The sequence below is a fragment of the Panicum hallii genome, chromosome 3 (genome assembly GCF_002211085.1).
Source record: "Panicum hallii strain FIL2 chromosome 3, PHallii_v3.1, whole genome shotgun sequence".
Taxonomy (NCBI): domain Eukaryota; kingdom Viridiplantae; phylum Streptophyta; class Magnoliopsida; order Poales; family Poaceae; genus Panicum; species Panicum hallii.
Genome location: NC_038044.1, coordinates 58,798,276 through 58,820,144, shown reverse-complemented (window position 1 = coordinate 58,820,144; position 21,869 = coordinate 58,798,276). Strand labels below are relative to the sequence as shown.

The following is a 21,869-nucleotide window of genomic DNA, read 5'->3' as shown; positions in this document are numbered from 1 at the left end:
CACCGTCGGTTCTTGTCTCATGATCACCCGTTCAGGAGTCAAAGAGATATCTTTCGCAATGATACAATCGTTACTAAGGGTTCACCCAAGCGTTTGACCGGCTAGGAGACTGTAGAAAGCCATTGTCGGTTAATTGCCACAGATGATGGGTTTGAAGGGGTCAAAGAGGAGCATAATTGGACTCATATAGCTGCCACTTGGAGCCTTCCTTATGCTACTGCTTTGATCCTTCCACATAATCTAGATGTAATGCATCGAGAGAATGCCACACAGACTCTGGTTGGTAAAACAATTTGATTTTAATTAAGCGATGATTTGAATATTATCTTATTATTGGTTGCTTGAATGCTTGAATGGTACGTGAGATATGGTGATGAAACAGTGGCAGTCATGGGCAGGAGTACGATTGGAGGAGGAGTGATGTGGATGTCAGTGCCTTATACTCAAGCGGGGGAGGGAAGAAGCATGTCAGGTTTAGCTGGCGTTATTGATACAAGTGGCGCTTTGAGTGAGGCAAGTTCTTCTCAGTCCTCTCAGAGTTCTCGGGGCTACAAAAGGGAAAGTCGACTGCAGGAGGAGATAAGGCAGCATAGAGAGGCGATGCAGAGGCAAGAGGAGTGGGCAAGGCAACAACACGAGTACATGCAAAAAAATTTCGCTCAGCAACGACAGCTTCAGGTACTATGCAAGTTTGATATTTTTCAAGTTGTTGTGCACTTTTCATTGCTATAAATTGCTATAAGATACTTGATCTATTATCGGTTTTTAGGAAATGTTAGCGGCTACCCTTGGATCACAATTTAATTTGCCACCTCTTCCTTCGCCTCCTCCACCACCGCCGACTTTTTACCGTACGTACATCTACCATCTCCACAAGTGGTAATTCTTTCGTATAACTAGCAATGCTTAAATTTTCTTATATATATGTACTATATATATTTAACTTTGTTGATAATTAGGGTTCGACGAGTAGTCATCCTCGAGGAGTTTCTGACAGCCCGTCCACGCCATCATCGACAGCGCATAATATTTCTGGAGGTGACGGTGGCAGCGGACATAATATTACCCCTCATTGATTTATGCTTTTGCGTTTGGTTGACATATATATGTCATTTAGACTATGGATTTCATAATTGCATTTATTGGATGTATTTCATAATTGTGCTTATGGATATGTTAATTAACTGCTATTTGTAATTCTGGAAAACTATTATGCAGCTATTTTTTTAGCAGGCATCCAGTATTTTCGTCGGCCAGGTGGCCGAGGAAAATACTGGAGCGTATCCCGTATTTTCGTCAGCTAGGGAAACCGACGAAAATAGCTACCATTATTTTCGTCGGTCTTCGAGACCGACGAAACAAACTGTATTGTTTTCGTCGGTTGGTCGGGTCGACGAAAATACGTTGCACAGTTTCGTCGGCCTCGCTGGCCGACGAAACTAGTTGTATTTTCGTCGGTTGCCGACGAAAATGGGTTCATTTTTGTCAATTTTATTCCGTCGGCCTATTTTCGTCGGTCTACATATTTTCGACGACTTTGGGGCTATTTTCGACGGTTTCTGGCCGACGAAATTACGCTATTTTCTTGTAGTGTACTGATGGTGAGTAGCTATACCAGAGTGTAAATAAAACTCATCCCATATATATGTGGATATATGTAATAATCACTGGTAATAGATGCCAACAATTTACTGCTCTAAACTTTGCATTTTCAATCTCCATCTGTTAATCTTGCCAGGTTTTAGATAACATTTCTCTTAGTATGGTATAGTATAACTCACAAGGGCTTATGAATTTGCAATGCATGCTCTATGATTGTTAGAGCAGCTCCAGTGTATATAAAAAATAGAACGAACCGTATAGCTGACACAAATTGAATGGAGCACATTGGAGTGGCCGTACTGATGTATATGTCAGAGGCAAAAGATTAAACTCCAAAGAAGAGTCGAATCATGAGGTACTACCCAGATGAATGAAATATTCCATTGCATGCATATAGGGGTGGTAAATAATCCTAAAATTTAGCCTAAATAATCTATGGACCGGATCTAAAAGGACTGAGCTCTTATCTAATACAATTTTAAGTTAAAAATATATAAAAATCATGTTGGATTGCGAAGAGATCACTATAACCACGATCCGTTACCATCCCTACATACATAGGACGTGCATGTGTGTGGCTCCATTTGCCAAGAGTAGTTCACAACTTTGTATTCATTCATAATCGAACACAGCACTGGAGCTCTCAAACTGAACTCTATATCGATGATCTTTCAATCCGAAACGGAATACACACTGGGTGGCTGCTCTTAGGAGTTAGGATGTTGGTCCTGTGTAAGGAAAATGGCTCTTAAGCCATTGTTTATGATTTTAGTGATTGAATAATAAAATAACTATTGGGACTAATATATGTGTCAAGAATGAATATTTCTAGGATTTTATAGGTTCCAAAGATGCAACACAAAGACAACATTCAAAGCCGGGATAGTGAGAGGAATCAATTGGAAGTATCCCATCGATATTTATATTTTGACTCATCAAATGGTTTATATTTCTAGAGAATCTTGTAGAGCATTTCATAAGCTTTTCATAAAGTCCAAGATCATCAAAATCGTAGTCACAAGTAAAAAGTTATGATCAAAACAAGCAAAAATTCCTCACTGACACAATTGACAGATTAATTCGGTCAGACACAGAAGTAGCACCGAATCAATCGGTGATCAACAGCAGCTGAAGCATTATTTTGACAGTATAATTCGGTCAATGCCATGAAGACCTCACCGAATCAATCGGTGAGTCTAGGATGAAGGTAAATGGCTCTGGTTTGACAATATGATTCGGTCAATGCTATGAAAACCTCACCGAATCAGTCGGTGAGCCTGGGATGAAGGCAAACGGCTCTAGTTTGACAGTATGATTTGGTCAAACCAAGAAGCCATCACCAAATAGTCGGTGATGTGCAGAGAGGCCTGCAAGTCAGCGGCCCAATGGCTAGTTGAGGTGGAGACCACAGATTGATTCGGTGGTACCCCTCTTTTGAGCACCGAATCAGTCGATGGTACGCAGAATGTTGCAATGAGTAGAGCTACATATATATAACTGGTCGTCTATTTGAGTGAAACCAAGTTACTAACAAAGTTCTAGCACCATAACAGCATCAAGAACCAGCTAGCTTATTGATATTTCAACATTACCTTTATTTAAAAACAAATTAACGTCTGTGACTAATAACTAATTACAACGCAACCAAACACAACTAGATGATGACCAATATGAGCAGATACATGCTACGCAATCTTGCATACATTCATTACACATGCCACATCAGACTGCTGATTACTAATAAAACTCTCAAACATATATTGGTATTCATAAGCCTGTCGAAAAAAGGCGACTGATGATTAGTACACGCACGTGCCATTGCAAAGTTAGAACAAAACATCACAAAGGCCATCTCTCTCTCGCTCACTAGCTCCTACAAGGCACGAAGCTAGCAAGCTAAGCATCTCGTTTGCCTTAGTTATTCCTGTCAGAACTCGGAAGAACAGGACGGGAAAAACCTGCCCTCGACACACACACACACACTAGTAACCCTTGGTACGTACTCTTAGACCATGATCTCTTTATTTTTTTTCCAGCGTAGGCATGGCCATGCTCGCACGTACGTGAGTGTGTCTACAGCCAGAGCGCACCGGCGCTCTTGAGCATGGGCACGAGCTCGCCGCCGAGGTGGAGGGACATGACCCTGTTGGTGCCGCCGACGAGCTTGCCGCCGATGAAGACGGCGGGGACGGCTGGGCCTCTGCCGCCGAGCATCTTGAGCAGCGCGCGCTCCATCTCCTTGCCCCTGGGGTCGCTGTCCAGCTCGTGCACCAGCGCGTTCACGCTCAGGTCCTGCATCAGCTTCGTCACCGTGTGGCACATGCAGCAGGAGCTCAGCGTGAACACCACCACCGCCCGCTCCGAGGCCAGGTTCATCACGCGGTCGGCCATTTGCTATGCTTTGGATTAGTTTCTTGGCTGCAAGAACTGTCTCTTTCTCTCTCTTGATCTCTCTCTCTCTCTTGATCTCAAGCTTAGTTCTCTCTAGCTCTGTCAAGCAGTAGCTGTGGTCTGTGGATGCACGTGGAGAGACGAGTGTTGTGTGTATGGATGGATGGTTTGTAGAAGAGAGGTGTGGCCACCTTTTATAGAGTGTGCAGGCCCTCTAGGTTTCCTTAACGGGTCTGGGTCTACTATAGCTGCAAGTAAGATGGACCAGGGAATACATGTGCTTTTTCGAACAGGCCAGGGCTATCTAGTTTTAGTGAGATGATGAGTGAGGAGCTGATCTGGGAGTTTCTGGAACAATTGCAAAATGTTCTAAGGAATCAATAAGCTGGTACGTATAGCAACTACAGTGGCCAGCTAGCTAGAACCATACCTCTTTGACTCTGAACGATATGTTAAAATAAGTTCAACGTACCACATTTGTAGATTTGGATCCAAAGAGCTCTGAGGTTTGCTCATCTATCACCACTTTGCCAAAAGGGGTGGTATGGAGGCATGAGATCAATTGGTGTTTGGATAATGCGCGAGCCGTCTTTTCAAAAGGGCCCAAGGAATATATCTTCGAATGTTGTGTTGTGTTGACCTACTTGAGAATCATATGTATGCATATGGCCTATGGGCGTGCAGTGCCCCCAGTTTTGTTCTCTTAGATTTGCTATATCATACTCAGAGTTATTTCCGCAAAATTAGTCGAACCCATCAACTTTATTAACTTCTCAAGTCGAACCGGTTTCAATTAATGTTAGGGTCTTGTTCACCAAACCCAAAAGGACAGATGGTAGAGGTGATTATATGGAGGAAGAAGAGATGAACATCCTAGATCAGATTGGGAGCCAAGGTGTAATAGAAGCTTAAGACATTACAACAAAAATGATTTGTAGCAACGCTAGGGACGGATCAAAAGGTAATCCGCTTCTACAAATAGAGCGGGGGTATTGTAGCATCCGACCCGTCCCTAGAAAAATATTGCGGCTTACACCATCATCCGCCCCTGCAAATGGGCATCATTTTCAGGAGCGGATCATGGCATCACCCGCTCCTGAAAATGATAACATTTCTAGGGATGGGTAATGGCGTCACCCGTCCCTAAAAAAATGCATTATTAGTAGGGGTGGGTGATGCGATGACCCGCCCCTAAAATTGGTTCCACGTAAAAAAATTTAAAACTTTTTTATATGATCTCGGATGAAGTCAAACTTTATATCAAAATTATAGAGAATGACTAGATCTAAAACTTTATAATTGATAAATTTTTCATTTAAGGTCATTTAGTTGTCCAAAAAATTATTATGAATCTATGTATGGTTATGACTATATAGTATCTCATACAACTCAAGCATACTTTGAGGTTTCAACAATCTTAACCTTTATATACACCAAAATATACTTGATATATTTTTTTATCTGTAGTTCACAATAACCATAGTGTAGAAGTTTCACTTTTTTATTTATTTTGCTATATGTAAAGATTTAAATGAATTTTTGAAATAAAATTAAAAAATATTTATAGGGGTGGGTGATGGCATCATTCATCCCTACAAATCGCTTTCAGAGTTAATATAAAAGAATAATATACCCCATAGAGTCATAAGTGACTGTATAATGGAGAGGAAGGTATGCGCGAGGCTTAAGGTATGCGGTTCGAACATCGGGTGATGCAAGTGTGTACATTTCGTCAAAAAAATTGTAACTCGGTAGTACAGGGGATTGTGGTGGTGGCTGGTTTGCTGCAATATTTCTTTCTTTTTTATATTGCTGTTTTCGATTTTTTATTTTTTATTTTCTGGAAATCTATTTGTAGGGGCGGGTCACGTCATTTTTAGGGGTGGGCGCGTTACCCGCCCCTGAAAATCATATTTTTTAGCTGCGAGAAGTAGGGGCGGATTCCGCACTCGCTCCTAAAAATACATTTTTACCTGTCCCTATAAACCTTTTCTCTAATAGTGAGGGGAGTGCCAGTGACCTTTGCTGATGCAGAAATATGATGTTTCCTTTTTGTTATGAAGAAAACATGATTCCTCTGATGATGTTTTGTTTGCATTTTTGTTCAAAAAAAAAACACAGCAACACAGAATATATCATCATATTAATGGCGCCTAGTTAAAGCATGGTTACTCTTACAAATGATCTTCCAATTTTGGATCAGTGTGGTCTCGCTACCAGAAACCATAATTTCCCTTTGTGCCAATAAAATCTTAGTTGAAGGTAGGCCCTATTTTTGAGCTATTTTTGCTTCTAACTTGAAAGAACTATACACGTTAAATTTAGTCTCTAATACATGACCCATTTATTAGGAACAGTAATATGAATAATGTCAATTTTCTTGTCAACTCCAGATGAGCCTAGCTAGCTAGTTCTGGGTACAGCTATGGAATAGATTGAAAGCAGGCACACCCAGATTCTTCAGAGATAGATAGTCATCAGGCATTCAGGCATTGTTATGTCTGTTTCGTGGTTTCGCAATTAAAGTTGGTCACACAAGAATCATTTTTAATTTATCTATCAACAAAATTAATTAATAGTTGCAGAAAAAGAGAGGAAGAGAAAAGAATCTATTGATATGATTTGGCTGTGTCGTTATTAGCATTTTATTGCTGCAGGTGCAGGGGTGTAGATAGAGGCCACCTGGTGCTTTGTGAAAATCACATGTGCTCCTGGTTGGATATACATCAAGCTGATGGATTGATCTCAGAAGATAAAATGGAACAAAAAATAATCAGATAATCTGTTTTTATCATCTCCTAGAGCACCATAATACATGGCGCGCACTATGTTTTGTCACTGACAAGCTGAATTGAGTGCATCAGTTACGCTCTAATGTTTGTGATCAGTTCTTCCTGAAGTTCACTGTGTTAGAATGAGTAGAAGTATACAACAAATGGTACTAGTAGATAGTTAAAGTTTCTATGAAATAGAACAGAAGATAATAATAATGGCCGAAATCTCACGGGCCTATATCATTATATAGGCCATGTAGACACCTAAAATGTTACTCCTACATTTTTGTAAAAATCACCGCTATCTAATCTATCACCTAATTGTCAGGTAGCCCACCTGATCTCAATACACTTCGCATTTCGTCTCATGATTCTCCAAACCAAAACCTATGACCAATTTTTAACTTTCTATAACATCTGATGCCTAGCAAAAAAGATGGAATGATAGCTCAAAGTACCATCCTCTTATCAGGATCACTCTCTGGTACCCACCGGGATTCTAAAATCACTGTCCTCGGGTTTTCGCTGAAGTTACTGCTGGGATTTGATCCCCTAGGTTGTGATACCTCAGATATCTTCACAATTGACAAATGACATGAGAATTAAAGATTGCTAGAGAACGTACAGCGGTAGTGCAGGCTGGATTGCCATGGCTGGAATCCTTAGCTGCAAGGGACAATGTACCAGCCGGACGTGACTGCATGTACAAATGCCCAATCTGCAGGCATTTGATCGTAATTGGAATCTCAAAATCTGCTGTGTACTGATTTTATTCTCTATATTAAACATGAAATAATTTCACCAGGAAACTATACAAGGCAGAATTGTTCTTTTTATACATATCTTTGGTTACGCTAAATACCATCAAGCTAATAAACAATAGTCAAGGCATGTTTGGAATATTAGGATTTTTCAAGAAATTTTCACTGTTTGAAACGGAACTTACATTTGAAACTTTGTCTCTAGATTAATCAGCATATAGTATACAGATATATGGTTGCACACAGCCTTGCGTACACTAGAATTCATATTGGCACATTAAATTTGTATAGTGAAGTTCCTGCATTCTCCATCCGTTAAGGCATGCAGTGCCTACCTCAGCCTGAAAAATACCACAGACGCCATTGCTCCATGCACACCCATTCGGAAGTTGCGTCTGTCGTAGCAAGAATGGTGCCGACAACGACCGGCAATACCCATATGGTACGGCCACTACTTTGTCATACAACACATGGAACCAATTCCAACTGGCTGATTGAACCGGTTTCGAATGAACCAGGGATCAATCCCCTCAGCCGGTTTCAGAATAGCATCCATAATAGCCGGCTGGCCCTCACCGCCTCACTGACCGGCCTTATCTGTGGCATGGAATCTGGCCAACTTGCCCTCGGCTTTTCTCAGTAGATTGAGCTGCCGCTGCTTTGTAAACCAGCCTGACCTTATCAGATGTGCGGCATTGCGATGCCACGATCCGACGCTGCGATCTTTGCTTTTCATATGCTGCATCTTTCCCTACAAAACACTTCTGTGAGCTAAAGCTACGATGGTTAGAGCAAAAGATGCTGTGGCACAGTTGCTACCTACCTGTATGATGCTCCAGGCATCTTAAGGAAGTGAGATATATATTATCTGATATTTTTTTCTCTAGTTTTTTCCTGACTTAGTTTTTGTACATGACGCAAACATCCAGCACAAGCATGGAAGATTGCATATTTGGATAGAGATATTCTTATCCCTTATATCTGCCTTGATAGTTCCCACCTGGAAAAGAAAGGAAGGAGAGAGAAAAAGCTAGTGTTCTGTAGAGCAATCTCCATTGCTCCAGAATCCTTTGATTCTTTTTGGTGTTTGCTTAGTTCTTGACTCTTCAACTTTGCAAGAGGCATTCATCAAGAATGTTAGCATTCGCGGCTCCTGCAAGAAGGATGTTAGTTTACCTTTTGATGGATCAAATACTTTGTGAATTTCAATCGAAGAAAATGTACGAGTTTAGAGTGAAAGTAACCAAAGCTTGATTCATCACAAGTTCAACCCACTGCATTTTGTTCAGCTATAGTTCAAACAAACTCTCAGAGGCATACAAGTCAACTTTTAGTTAGAATGATTTCTGAAGTGCTTTCATCTGCTCGAAAGAAATATAGGCGTGTGATGCTACAGTTCAATGTTGTGCTTTTATGATTCTTTATCATGTGATTCACAAGATCTAACCTACAGGGTTACACTGTTGCTATATGCCTTAATAAGTAAGTTCATGATGTGCCGACACCTACAAAAATCTTATGCCTTAGGTATGTGCCATCCCATTTGCACAAGTGGTCTAGTACCTACAAAGTTCACTTTTTCCTAGCCATGAGCACATAATTCCTTAGCTCAAACCAAAACTAGACTAGCTTTAACAGGCACAGATACTAACATATCAAGACCCATCCATTCTAGCCATTTGAATTCCAATTTGAACATGGCAATTGGCACCAGTTGATGTCACTGACTCTATCCTACCTGTGCGATGAGGTCTAAGAGATGGACTCTATTATCCTTTCATCTTCACCTTCAGAGAATCCTCTTTTGATGAGCTGTGTTGATTTGGATGCTTCTTTCTTTACTTTGTTCTTTCAAGACGCACAACGTTTTCGCTGAAAGAGGCATGATATTTCCAGAGCCACATTTTGTTCAAAGAAAGATTGCATCTCTTAGCCTTCAAACGTGTAGCTAACACAGAAGCATGCATCTGCAAGGATAAGGTGAAAGACATAGGGAATATGAAGAAAACAAAAATCTATACAATGATAACCACAGATCAAACTAAAGCACTTCAAATCCACAAAACTTAATAGAGTTACCATGAAGTTTTCAGATACCTTTGTACTTGATCAAATGGCCTAAATCTCAGAGTTGATACCACTGTCTTGCAAAGAATCTCCTTTATGCAGGCCCTTATCAGTGGCGTACTGGCGTGGTGGCACTAGAATGGTGTACTGCGGATAAAAACAGAGAACAATATGCATGATCGTACAATTGTTGACACTGAGAGGGGAATTGCTACCATGCGACTTTGATGGATGATTCCGTGACGAATTGCATTCAGCAACACCTTGCAGGATGACGGTTCCCTCAGCATTGAATATGTTGCTGTACGTCAAAGTAGAGGTATATCATTCTGTCAATCCTCTAGGATCAAGGTGCGGCGTGGCGCCACAGTAGTAGTGTGGGCCACCGATGCGTCTTTCTTGACTTCGTCCATGTGCTACTATTTTAAAAAGAAGAGAAAGACAATAGAGATACGTAGGACAGATATGCAGAATGTACGGAATGCATGATGCATAGTTGCGTAAGTCTTGCAAGTTGGGTGATCCTCTCAGGCGGCATATCTTTTCTCTAAATTTTCAGTAACTGTGGTCCTCATTGGGGCATCTGCAATGCAAGTGCTCTCATATGGGTGACCAAAGAGGGATAATGTAGCCATATCGTTAAGCTTCTATATAAGCGCCCTCTTGTCTAATGCAAGCCTCCCTATTCGACAGATTGCACTATCTTGAGCCTCCTTGAGCACTTGCTAATAAGCAGCAGCAGGCACCTTAAGCAGGGCTCTACAGAATGAATACGTCATTGATCCCATAAAAAAGGCGGTTCTATTTTGGTAGGCACTAATATGCATGCACTCTAATTAACACAAGATGAACCCATGTGCAAAAAAAAAAAAGCAAAGCAGTCGACAAATCAAATTCAGTTTATAGTATAAGTATCTTGGATTACGTCATGAATTCAGTATACCTTCCTGAAGTTTGAGGCAGTGATTGACCTGTTCAGCTGTTCTGATCAGTGTATGAAGCAATGTCCTTTGGCAAAGACAAGAATTGCCTGCTAGAAGCCATGAGCTGGACATCTTGCGCTGTGCTCCTGCTCCATGATTGACCTGGGGAATGAAAGCCCCGAAATCAACATTGACACACTAGCACAAATACGCTCGATCCAATCTGTACAAATTTTAGAGCAAATCGGTGGGCATTCGCATTTTCTGCACGAATCAGGCAACAGGTTGCAGATGCCTAACGGCCGAAAAAGAAAAGGGTCGCGTATGCATTTTCGCCTTTTCAGTTCCCTGAAGAGGCAGGCAGGCGAAGTACGCCTGCTGCAGGCAGCGGCGGAGAGTCACAGGGCCGGCATGGCCCATGGGGCGCTGAACTAGATGCGTCGCAACCAGGCAGCCACGGGAGTGGCAGAGGGATTCGGGATGGGGAGCCCAGGGAACGGCGGGGCCGAATCTTGGCAACGGCAGGGTCGAGTTTCCGGCGAAATTGCCACATCAAGATTACCAGAGCGAAACGAATAAACGGAGGACGGTGGGGAGGTGCTGACGTACCGCGGTGAGGGAGGACGGGATCGAGCGCGCGGTGGCGGCGGCTGGACGCCGGAGGCGAGGAGGGCGGCGGCGGAGGGCCGTGGGGAGGTGGCAGAACTGAGACTTGAGAGGGAGGTGCCTGAGGAAGCGCGCAGTGACGGTCCGCTTCCCCCGAGTCCGTGCGAGCGTTGACCACAGGTGATAAACGCGGTCAACGGAATGCCTGGGTCCACCTGCCACTGACTGCCCTGCCAGTCGAACGCGTGCAGCCCGGCGCAACCTCCTGTGACGGGTCGTGCCACCGTGCGCGTACATAGCTACGGATGATAAAAAAAAGTCAAATATATTCATACAAGTGTAGATCTTAAGATAAAGAAAACTTATCAAGTACCCAATAATAGTATCATACGGTCATCCTGTCAACCCTCGTCACCTTATAGACGGAAAAGAGATGTTTCCAAAGCAAAGAAAGAACAACGCGTAGGTTTTTAGATTTTTTTTTAATAATGCTACGTATTTTATTCCTAATGAGCTGCAAAATGAAATTCCAAAATATACGAAGAGAGCGCACCATCAGTTTACAATTCCATTATTTCAACACATAGTTTTGAGTCAGGTGCAAAGATATACAGATGAGTAATACTTCCACTGTTCCAAATTATAGGTTGTTTAGTAAATACTCACAAAAATACTTGAATGGACCCCATGAAAATGCAGGAGGCTGCTGAAAACTCTTTTCTAAAGGAGTTGATGCCCATCACATGAAAACTGAAAAGGTTGCAGACATGGAAAATTAATTGGCACACTAACAATAAAAGTAACACAGTTATCATCTGACAATTATTCTACTGTTCCTTTATCAAGAGGATATATACAAGGAAATAATTACAGTTCACAGTATGTATGTACACTTAATCTATTGACGAACTGTGACAAGAACAAGTACAGTGATTAGAACAGATTCTGACTTTCTGTACCAACTTTGTCTTCCGAGATTCCCAAAAGGGGCCAGCACAGAACGCAGAGACTGATCCCAAATTGAGCTAACTGAGCAGCCCTCACAAGTGTAGCACATTTTGCAACAGTCAACCTGATATACGATTCATATGCCAAACAATATGCTCTTTTCTAAAAGTAATTCAAACATCAGTAGCTGCAAGCTTCAGAGGGTGCTCTGTGCCAGCACAAACAGCGCCACTGTGCGCTGCTCCGGCTCTTCAAAGTGCTCGTTTTCTGATTAGAACTTTCTGAACATGCCAGTCGAATCAGATCCAAACTCCACTCCATATCAGAGATGGCAACATACACCTGTAGGAGATGTTAATGCATACAAACTTGTCTATGTTGGCAACAGTAGATATTTGCTTGACAGGAATTGATGATGAATACAAACCATTTATGAAAGTTGGGATGCTTCTTATTCAGACCCTGTAAACTGAACAACAAAGGAATTACATCAACGTTGTAATTTTGATGCTTATCACAAGAGAATGAAAGAGTTGAACATCTCGAAAACTTAACCATAAGTTAGAGAACTCTTTTATCATCTGATGACAAATAAACAGAGGAATTTTAAAATCCTCTAGATTTGTATCTAAAAGAATGGAGGGTATGCAAAATGAGCTAATTACAATTACAGTATGGAATATACTGTTATTCTATTGTCTGAAAAGAACCAGGACTACAAAAATAGTTTGCCCACAGCTCTTCTAACAATTCCACAAAAGGCCCAGCAGAGAGTGCATATTCTGATAAAAATTTGAGCAAACTGGGCAGACATAACCACAATATCTCCCAACATGTTATCCGTAGTCACAGTGCACTTTTTTGCAAACAATTCAAGGGCCAAACATTTGTACCTGCAAGGTTTCAGAGCAAGCTCGGTGGCAAAACAAATAGCAGTATTATTTTTTTGCTTGTCGGCGCTCTACAAGGTGCCCATTTTCTGATTGGAATCTTCTGACCCCTAGAAAATTGCTCTCCATTCGGATGCAAGCTCCATACCATATTAGAGTTGTCAACATAAGCATGTTGGTGATTTTACTGCACATAGACCTGTGTATGTGTTAGGGACAGTGGATATTTACTTCGCAACCACACCAATAAAGAAAATGAGTGATTTCAGTATGTGTAATGCTATAAAATCATGTACAGCTGTATGTGCCAGATTATCGGGACCATTTTCTGTTATTTACAGCATTCAGCAAGCAATCTTAGTAAACTGTCCATCGTACCTCCGTTGTCAAAACTACTATATATGTCCAAAAACAAAACCCATGTACCATCCAAAAGTCCACTTCAACAGCAGAAAACAAATAAACCATAGGTGAGACTTTTTCACATGATGCTAGCATAAATTAGAAGTTAATAAGCTCAAATTATACCTATTGCACTTGCCCAGTTCAACTATCTTCATATCTAAGAGAGATAAAACTAGTTTGTATTACACAAGAAATAAATTTATTTGGCAATCATGGACACAGCTGAACTCACTGTATAATCTAAAAAGTAGTGTGTCTAGCTAGCATGAAAAAAGGGCGATGGACAAGGAAATCTGCAAATGAATGTTTGTCAGATAAACAAACAAATTAAATATTGCACCATCAAACTATCTTAATCAATTAAAAAAACTGGCTGACAAAGGTAGGTGTTATCAGTGTATAGCTATATCACCAGGACCACTACACGTTTGTACCATCCTGAAAAAAGACCCAAAACTTGCTACCAAGCGAACACCTTCAGATTTCAAAAAACTGTGTTATAGCAATTTTCAGCAAAACAATAACAGGCCTACTGCAAAAATAATTGATTGCTGACTGAATGCAACAAAGATCAAGTTATCTTTACTATGAGCAGGACTTGCATTCCAAAAATAGTCTGACAAATCAAATGACGGAAGTCAACTATCTGAATTCTAAGACCTGCATTGCCAAAAACCAAGGCTCCATGTTCCCAGTCATGCTCATGGTGCAGAAAACGTATTTAACTGCTATGAGCCAACTGTTCCATAATTTAATAATTGTTATAGCATTTTTCAGAAAAATAATAACAGGCCTAATGCAAAGCTAATTGATCACTTGAATGCAACAAAAGATCCACTTGCCTCTACTATCAGCAGGATTTGCAATTCGAATATTCATACAAAACAAATGACGGATGGTTCTTACAGCATTTCTGGAAAAATCGCACCATCTGATCTGAATCTCATCGACGGATAGCAGCTTACTGAACTGCACCAGCTGCACGTCGAGGTCGTTGGAAGGCACCGCCTGCACCATCGCCGGCAAGCCTCGACCTACACACGCAAACAAGGTTACAAGGAGGAAAACAAATCTGTACCCGTCAAATCAAGACCTCCCGGCACCAAAGCCTAACGCACGAATCAGATTGAGAAAAATCTTAAACTGTCAAATCAAGACCTCCCGGCATCAAAACTCACGTAGCCTGCTGGAGCGCCGAGGGGTGTCCCATTGGCGGCGAGGACGGCGACGCGGACGGCGGCCGCGCGTGGGGTATCCGCGACGGGCGGCGGGTCGGGCGCGGCGAGGACGGCAACGGGGACGGTGGCTGAGCGCGCCGCGCGTGGGGGATCGGGAGGGAGGAAAGGAAGGGACGCCTTGCGTTGAAACCTAATACTAATCGACGGCAGCAGATTTTTTTTTTTCAGCAGACGGGCGGGCAGCGGCCGGCCAGTAATTCCTCGCGGCAGGACGACGCGGGAGCGGGGCGTGCGATCGCTGGAAGGCGCTTGATGGCACAAAAACTGATCAGCGGCTGAAATTAGCGGACGGCGGGACGATGGAGTGAGGAGTGGCTTTGGTCGCACGGCACACCGGTCTCCCAATTGTTCTTTTTAGTAGTAGAGATAGAGATAGTAGATAGAGATTTAAGCACGTAAATTACAAGAGACGCAATTTGACCGAGCTCTCAGAGGAGAAAACATGAACCCGGTTCTAGCCTTACCAAGTTTTACCAGACAGGCCATTCAGAAACAGATCGTCACTGGCGCACAACCAAGTAACCAACAGTCAATGTATCCTCATATTCTTACTACTATAGGGTTACAGTATCAGATATTGATAACATGCTGGGTTTCACTTCCACCCACTGATACGCGTTCAGCAGACGGACATGCTGTTCTTTTAGGTAGAACAGGCACAAATGCGGTAGCTGGGAGTTCCGACAACAGATGCGGATTCAAGGAATGAATTGAATCTTGACCGAATGAGGGCTAAGGCGTCGTGGAGTCTTGACGATTGGCAGGCAGGGACGCGCGCCGCGAAACAATGTTTCCTTCTTCTATTGTATGGTTCTGGCATTGCTTCCATCTGCCAGGTGTGGGCCAGGCGTGAAGAATTCACTACAGGTTGTTGTCGGAGGAGTCTGTTGTCGGCGAGCTGCTTCCGGACGAATCTGCGGGCCGTGATGTCGATCGGGTGTTGTAGGAGTTGCAGTGGCTGCACTTGTGGCCAATCACATGGAAGTTCACCTCTGAGACCTTGTTGCAGTCGTTGCAAAGCACCCAAATCTGGCCATGTCTCAGCACAAGGAGAAAAGCACTTCTTAGAATAAAAACAAATTTGCATAACAACAATAGCTTCTTATCGCTTCAAACGATTCGCCCAAATAAGCGCAAAAAGACCATACAAGGGGGTTTCCCCCTCTGGGATGCTTAGCTAGCTGATTAGTCAGTAATAGAAGGCTGCGGAAAAATGATCTAGGCAGATTGTGGAAGTGCTATAAGTTAAGGTGTTCCGATTATATAGCAATAATCAACTTATATATACTTATTATCCAAGGATGAATGCCACAACTAAGCCTAGCCAACTGTGAGTTGTATAAGCGAGTAAATAGTTGGAGTAATAGCTGAGTCAAAATGAAATAAAGAATACCTTGTAACGATATACAGGAGGCATGATTGTTGCTTCAATCTACAAAATAACAAGGAACAGAACACCAGTCATTCAGCAAGTACCAAAAAAAGGAGAAGCCCAGAATATAGCTTCCCAGAACATCAAAACGTCAGCACATATGTATATTTGTGGAGCAACCCTTTTTTATCAAACAAACAAATACTAATACTAATTTACTGTATCATCTTATCTGAAAGGATAGTTCCTAAATGAGGGTTCTGTTCTTGCACAGCACTGTGCCCCATGAACACATATACTAGCTTCTGAAATTACTACCAATGCTGTTTTCAGTAGGGAAAAAACATAACCTCTTGATCCAACATCTCCCAGTGGCGTGTCCTGTCAAGGGCTGTCTTGGAGCATATTGGACAGGTGTATCTGTAGCATCAGAAGATGGATACAACATACAAGTTACCATAAGCAACTGCCTCAGAGAAGTTTCAAAGAATGATAATGAAGCATGCCTCGAAATTAATACAGGAGTAGGGTTTTACTTGTTATGCTCCACCATATCAGAAAAGCATTCCATGTGCATTGTGTGTCCACAGTTAAGAACCCTTGTTCCTTGTAACGAATCAAATAGATACTGCAGACCAAGTTCCAGTTATAACTTCTAGTTTGCTAGAAACAGTGCAAGTATCGATATTATTTTGTACCAGAAACAGTAGAAATTATCAACAATACCTCATAACAGATTGGGCAATTCTGTCTCATTGAGTTCTCCACACACTGATGGTTATCACGCAGTGCAACAGAATAGCAAGACCCTGTTCATTGTAGAAAAGAAACGAGCAAGTATTGACACAAAGATTACCCAAATGTAGGTTTGCCGCCTTGCCGGTGACTAACTTTAAAATTGGTGCACTCTTCTATACTAAATTTTTTATCACTCTAGATGGTGACCTGAACAATTTTATATTGGTAGTTGGTACAATCTGCAGACCTCACCAAGACAGCATGGAACATTTTCACCATAGAAAAGAAATAACTGAATCCCTAGTTGCATTTTTCACCAGTATTTAGTTTATAACAAACAATGTACTGCTAGTGCTAGCTAAGTATAAGGAATAAATGCAAGGGAAATAACCAGTCCGCAAAAAGTATTGTCACTCTATCATGCCAGTTACTCGAAGAGTGCATAGGTTAGCGTGGGCATGGTAGATTGCACATGGAAGAACATTCAACTAAAAACTATATGATCAAATTGGTTCAAGCAAAGCATACCACACTTCACACAGTGGAAAAATTTTTCCTTGCCACCAACCCTGGTTGAATTGAGTAGACACAGGGTCAGAACTTTGCTTACTTATATATCGGTCAAAGTTGTTTTTTTTTTGCTCACCTACATATGCCACAATCATTGCAATGGTACTGCCCTTTCTCTGTCTGAACCATAAGAGAAGAAAAATGCATTGGTTGGTAGGATTGATACAAAGCACATAAGACATAACAACAGATGACAAACTTAGAACTTACATCATCATCATAAAATTTGCATATATCACAGTAGTACTCTCCCATATTGACTCCACAGCTTACACACACTTGTGACACCTGAACAATAAACGAAGTTTCAGTTCAAGCATAATGACATCTTCACAAGGTGCGAGTAGTGAAAGAAATTTTTGCAACAATTTAAGTCGTACCGGCTGTTCAGTATCACAGAGTACACAAACTACCTGCAAGAATGAAGTAGGTCAATTGTCCATAGTTTCCGATTCTACTAAAGTTGTTTGTAGAAACTAGAAAGAGCAATGAGAGGTGTACTTTTTCAATATCTTGGCGACATATTGCATGCCGATCTCCTGAAGCCTATAGAGAAGAATGTGCCATCAACAAGTTAGTCAAACAGCATTCTCATTAGATGCTTTTTGCACAGTACCAAAACAGATAGTTAATTTTCTTCATATAACCAATATCTAACATTGCTCTCAAAATTAGTTTGAAGTTCCTGCAAATCAAGTTCCCATTTAAAATTATAGCTTACTTTTAATCTATTAAGAATTACCACTATTTTGGAGTTCTTGTTCTTTCATATATTATATAAGCATTATGCTCCAAGACATGACTGCCCCTGAATTCTACACATCAACTTATCTTGCATAAGGTTCACCCCAACAGGTCGATGAAAATGAACACAATCAAGACCTAAGACTGACAGAAGCATAGAGCTAAACTACCAATCCAATAACAGAAGACTAAGAACTATGCATAAATTTCTTGCCCATTGGTGGAAACAGAAGTACATGGTAGCGCACTAGCAAATCGGCAAGTGCTCCACATGAACAACAGTACGACATAGCAACACAACCGTGATCTCCAGAAAAGAAAAACAGAGAGCACGAGCTCACCGTGGCCTCGTTGTGGCAGTGGCGGCAGGGGAACACCTGCTTGCAGCACGGCGCCACGATCTTACACCTCCGCCGGTAATGCTCGCACCTGCAGAAACGCACAAAATTCCTTCCCGTGAGAACATGCTTAGCGAAACGAACCAGACACGGATCGGGGAAGACCGAAGGACCAAATCCACCGAGCAGAATCGGACGGACACGCAGAGCCGAGCTATTCGACCGCGAGAGGAGCAAATCTAGGTTCTGTCGGAGGCAAGCAATGGGAAAGGTGGAGGAAGACGAAGGGAGAAGCTAATAGGGGCGCCCGCTCGCTCGCTCACCCGTGCTCCATATTGCCCACGTCGCGGCGGTCGACCCCCCCGTCGCAGGCCACGTCGACCTCGGCGGCGTCGTTGTCGCCGGGGAAGTGCGCTCCCCCCATCCCCGGCGGCGGCGGCGGCGGCGGTGACCGGTGGGACGGAGAGGTGCCGCCGTGCGGGTGGTAGATGTGTAAATAGCGAGGCCGAGCAGGGGGCTCCGGGTAAAACGGCGCGATAGGGGGGCGGTGTAGGAGCTGGGCGCCTGATTTTTCTCTCGTTTTATTGGTCCGGACGGAAGAGGAAAGGTCGTCATCGACTCGCGAGTGCCCACCGCTTTTAATCACCAACTGTGCCATTGTCCTCTCATGCTCATTGCCTAGCTGAATCAAGAGTGATTGCCTGAGCAGGTATTTAATTAATAGGTAAGCAAAATGATCATTACAAATCTTAATATGCAGAGTCTATTAAGGCGAATATAGAGCACCACCAAGCTAGTGGCACACGATCTTAATACTAAATAAGAATAGCAAGAACAACGGGAAGAGACACACCTAAATCTACAAACCTAGCACGACCGCGCAATTGAACCTGCTAAAAGGATACTGCAACACCAAGATGCAATATCTACAATACAAAGGTGACAAAAAATCCACCCAACCGACCAACCACCGGTGGCAAAACATCCGCCCGAAACGATCCACAACCAACACAACGATGGCGGCAAAGCATCCGCCAGAGCTGAATGACGGCAAAGTATCTGCCAGCAAAGAGAAGGGAGGCAAAGCATCCGCCAAGGACGACCAACGCAACCTGGACGATGCAGACGAAACAGGAGGAAGGCAGGTGCAGAAGTGGGAACTCTCCAAGGAGAGCATAGACCACCACCGGTAGAGCTTCAAAGACGACGCTCAAAGGGAGGGAGCGACGCCACAAGCGTCATCGTCGTCCGACCAACGTGGTTAAGGTTTTCACCTGGAAGCTCTCCAGAGAGGAGGGAATAGAGGGAAAGAATGACGCCTTCAAGAAGGTAAACGGTGCTCGGGGATGTCGTTGCCATTGGCCTGCAAACGGACCCTAGGCGTCATTAGCCTGCAAACGGACCCAGACTTTCGCCTCCGCCCCATTTTCTCCTCAGAGCCGAAGGCCAACAAACGCTGCCACAATGCAGGAGAGCCTGCCGGCCGGCACCCCGCCCAGACCGCCACCAGAAGGGACGTCAATGGGGGGCGGAAGCCAACCACCCACACGGGCGATAGGAGGTCGACATCGGCGAAGGCCCCTGGCCACCCGAGAGCGGCGGCGGCGCGGCCATGCCCGGGCCCCCCAAGAGCGGCAGTGGAGGCGCAACTCGAGAAGGCACCACACCCAAGGCGAGCGGCGGGCGGCGGTGGCAACACGGTTACAGCCCCCCGGCCACCCAAGCCACCGGGGCTCGAGCCCCCGGGCAAGCAGCGACAGCGACAGCGCAGCCACCAGAGCCACCGAGGGGCACGACACCCCAAAGAGCAGCAGCGGTGGAGCCACTAGAGCCACCGCGGGGCACGACACCCCGAGAAGAACGACGATCGTGGCGGCGCGGCCACTAGGGCTGCCGCGGGGCACCACACCCCAAGAAGAGTAGCTGTGGAGACGGTGCGCCCCCACACATCGGGGCAACAAAGTGCCGGCCCCAGAGGGCGTCCAGCCACATATCCGGCCCAGGGAACCCCTAATCTGGCGAGGAGGAGGTCGGATTCGGCTCCGGTGGCCGGTGGCGGAGAAGGATAGTGAGGTTTGGAGGGCGGGGGAGGAGAGAGACGGGGTGGAAGAGAGATAAGACAGGGTGAGGGAGCAGGCTGAGCTGCCACCGCCGCCCGAACGGTTGGCGGCGGCAGCCACTGGAGGTGGCGAAGTGGGGGTGCCCGGACAGCGGCGCGGGATCGCCTCTCGTGTCGCCTGGGAGAGCGACGCCGGGGGGGGGGGGGTGTTGCAAGTTCTGGTGCTGGGAGAGCGACCCAGGGCGAACGTCTCGTACTAAATATCTTATGCCCGTTAAGTAATACAAAAGTTGACTGTCAATATCTTTCTATGTTCTTTAAAAAAGTATTATCCACTTTATATTTAATTGAGCATTTGGAGTCTGGAGATGCTATGGCTAGATATATCTTATGGCCGTTAAGTAATACAAAAGTTGACTGTCAATATCTTTTTATGTTCTTTAAAAAAGTATTATCCACTATATATTTAATTGAGCATTTGGAGTCTGGAGATGCTATGGCTAGATCTGTGCCAAACTATTGTTTGTGTACTCGGGGGCGACGCCACGTTAAGCTAGCCTGGTGCCCATGCACCATGGTTAATCAAAAAAATTACCACTGAATGACTAATGGTCATCATGGATTGCTACCAAATTTTGCTGATATCTTGAGGAGTGCACTACGGTAATGTTAGCGCTAGCTTCGCCTCAGTTTACTAATATGAAACATGTATTGGTGCATGAAACCGTTATTTCCTTCTTCGTCCTCTATTTATTGCGGATAGGAAATGTGTGTATATGAGCCATGAGTGGTTTGCATTTGCATTGTGTTCTGCAAAAAGAAAGACAAAAAAAAAAGATAGCACACATTCTATTTAGGTTTCCCTCTTTATGAGATAGTAGAAGCTGTGCTGCATATGGCATTTTTTGTTACTTCTAAAACTCATCCGAAGAACCGATGTGAAGGAAACACACTTTCAATAAAACATACATACCAATCGTATGTATTGTGTTTCGCAAAATAAAAACATATATTCTTCGAGTGTCTGCAGTCTTGCATGCCTATTAACTGAGTACGAGTCGGTCAAACACAGTAATAAAAAACTATAATTGTCATAGAACAATATTTTGCCATCAGTAGTTCAATGCTACGTGATCAGGACTGCAAGTAGAACTTAGGATTACGAAGAAAACACACTTTACACAAGTGTTAGGTCTTGTAGACCCTTTCTCGCAAAAAGAAAAAAAAAAGTTTGGCAGACCTCCCTCCAATCCTCCATGCCTTTGATCAGAGGTACCTTGGATACATTGTTTGCCGTTGAATTGTTGGTGCCGTGACATGAAGGATACCCGATAGGATAAGGCGATGAGATGCGCAATGGCATGGGCCGCACGCATATGCATGCCACCGGCCGTGGCACGTCTTTTATCAATCCTTTCCTTCATCATCCGCCTGTTCTTTATT

At 43.5% G+C, this 21,869-nt stretch overlaps 2 protein-coding genes and 1 long non-coding RNA gene across 4 annotated transcripts; all 3 read right to left on the bottom strand.

Annotated features, from left to right (window-relative positions):
• Window positions 1-3,340: 3,340 nt before the first annotated feature.
• On the bottom strand, window positions 3,341-4,185 carry LOC112886581 (putative glutaredoxin-C14). The gene has a single exon (XM_025952529.1). The coding sequence runs from the start codon at window positions 3,991-3,993 to the stop codon at window positions 3,676-3,678; it is 318 nt and encodes a 105-aa protein (XP_025808314.1). The 5' UTR covers window positions 3,994-4,185; the 3' UTR covers window positions 3,341-3,675.
• A 3,475-nt stretch (window positions 4,186-7,660) lies between these two features.
• On the bottom strand, window positions 7,661-14,267 carry LOC112883794. Its single transcript, XR_003226964.1, has 7 exons — window positions 11,791-14,267; window positions 11,128-11,423; window positions 10,539-10,680; window positions 9,626-9,896; window positions 9,267-9,495; window positions 8,352-8,681; window positions 7,661-8,279 (listed from the first exon to the last, which is right to left on the bottom strand). It is a non-coding gene; the product is annotated as an uncharacterized LOC112883794 (long non-coding RNA).
• Window positions 14,268-15,050: 783 nt separating this feature from the next.
• On the bottom strand, window positions 15,051-18,920 carry LOC112883793 (E3 ubiquitin-protein ligase MIEL1-like). 2 transcript variants are annotated; one of them, XM_025949018.1, is made up of 12 exons: window positions 18,691-18,920; window positions 18,371-18,458; window positions 17,787-17,831; window positions 17,666-17,698; window positions 17,496-17,573; window positions 17,362-17,405; window positions 17,244-17,284; window positions 16,704-16,786; window positions 16,514-16,605; window positions 16,328-16,397; window positions 15,999-16,037; window positions 15,051-15,644 (listed from the first exon to the last, which is right to left on the bottom strand). In XM_025949018.1, exons 1-12 carry the CDS (start codon window positions 18,789-18,791, stop codon window positions 15,249-15,251), a joined length of 1,110 nt encoding a protein of 369 aa, XP_025804803.1. In that variant the 5' UTR covers window positions 18,792-18,920; the 3' UTR covers window positions 15,051-15,248. The 2 variants fall into 2 exon arrangements, with proteins under 2 accessions (XP_025804803.1, XP_025804804.1); XM_025949019.1 differs by having other exon boundaries at window positions 15,058-15,634; window positions 18,691-18,919.
• Window positions 18,921-21,869: the final 2,949 nt, after the last annotated feature.

Coding starts and splice junctions, on each gene's coding strand:
- LOC112883793 (XM_025949018.1), bottom strand. CDS start 18,791: ATGGGGGGAGCGCACTTCCCCGGCGACAACGACGCCGCCGAGGTCGAC. Junction 17,699..17,786: donor GTCGCCAAGATATTGAAAAA/GTACACCTCTCA, acceptor TCATTCTTGCAG/GTAGTTTGTGTACTCTGTGA. Junction 16,038..16,327: donor GGGAGATGTTGGATCAAGAG/GTTATGTTTTTT, acceptor GTTATTTTGTAG/ATTGAAGCAACAATCATGCC.
- LOC112886581 (XM_025952529.1), bottom strand. CDS start 3,993: ATGGCCGACCGCGTGATGAACCTGGCCTCGGAGCGGGCGGTGGTGGTG.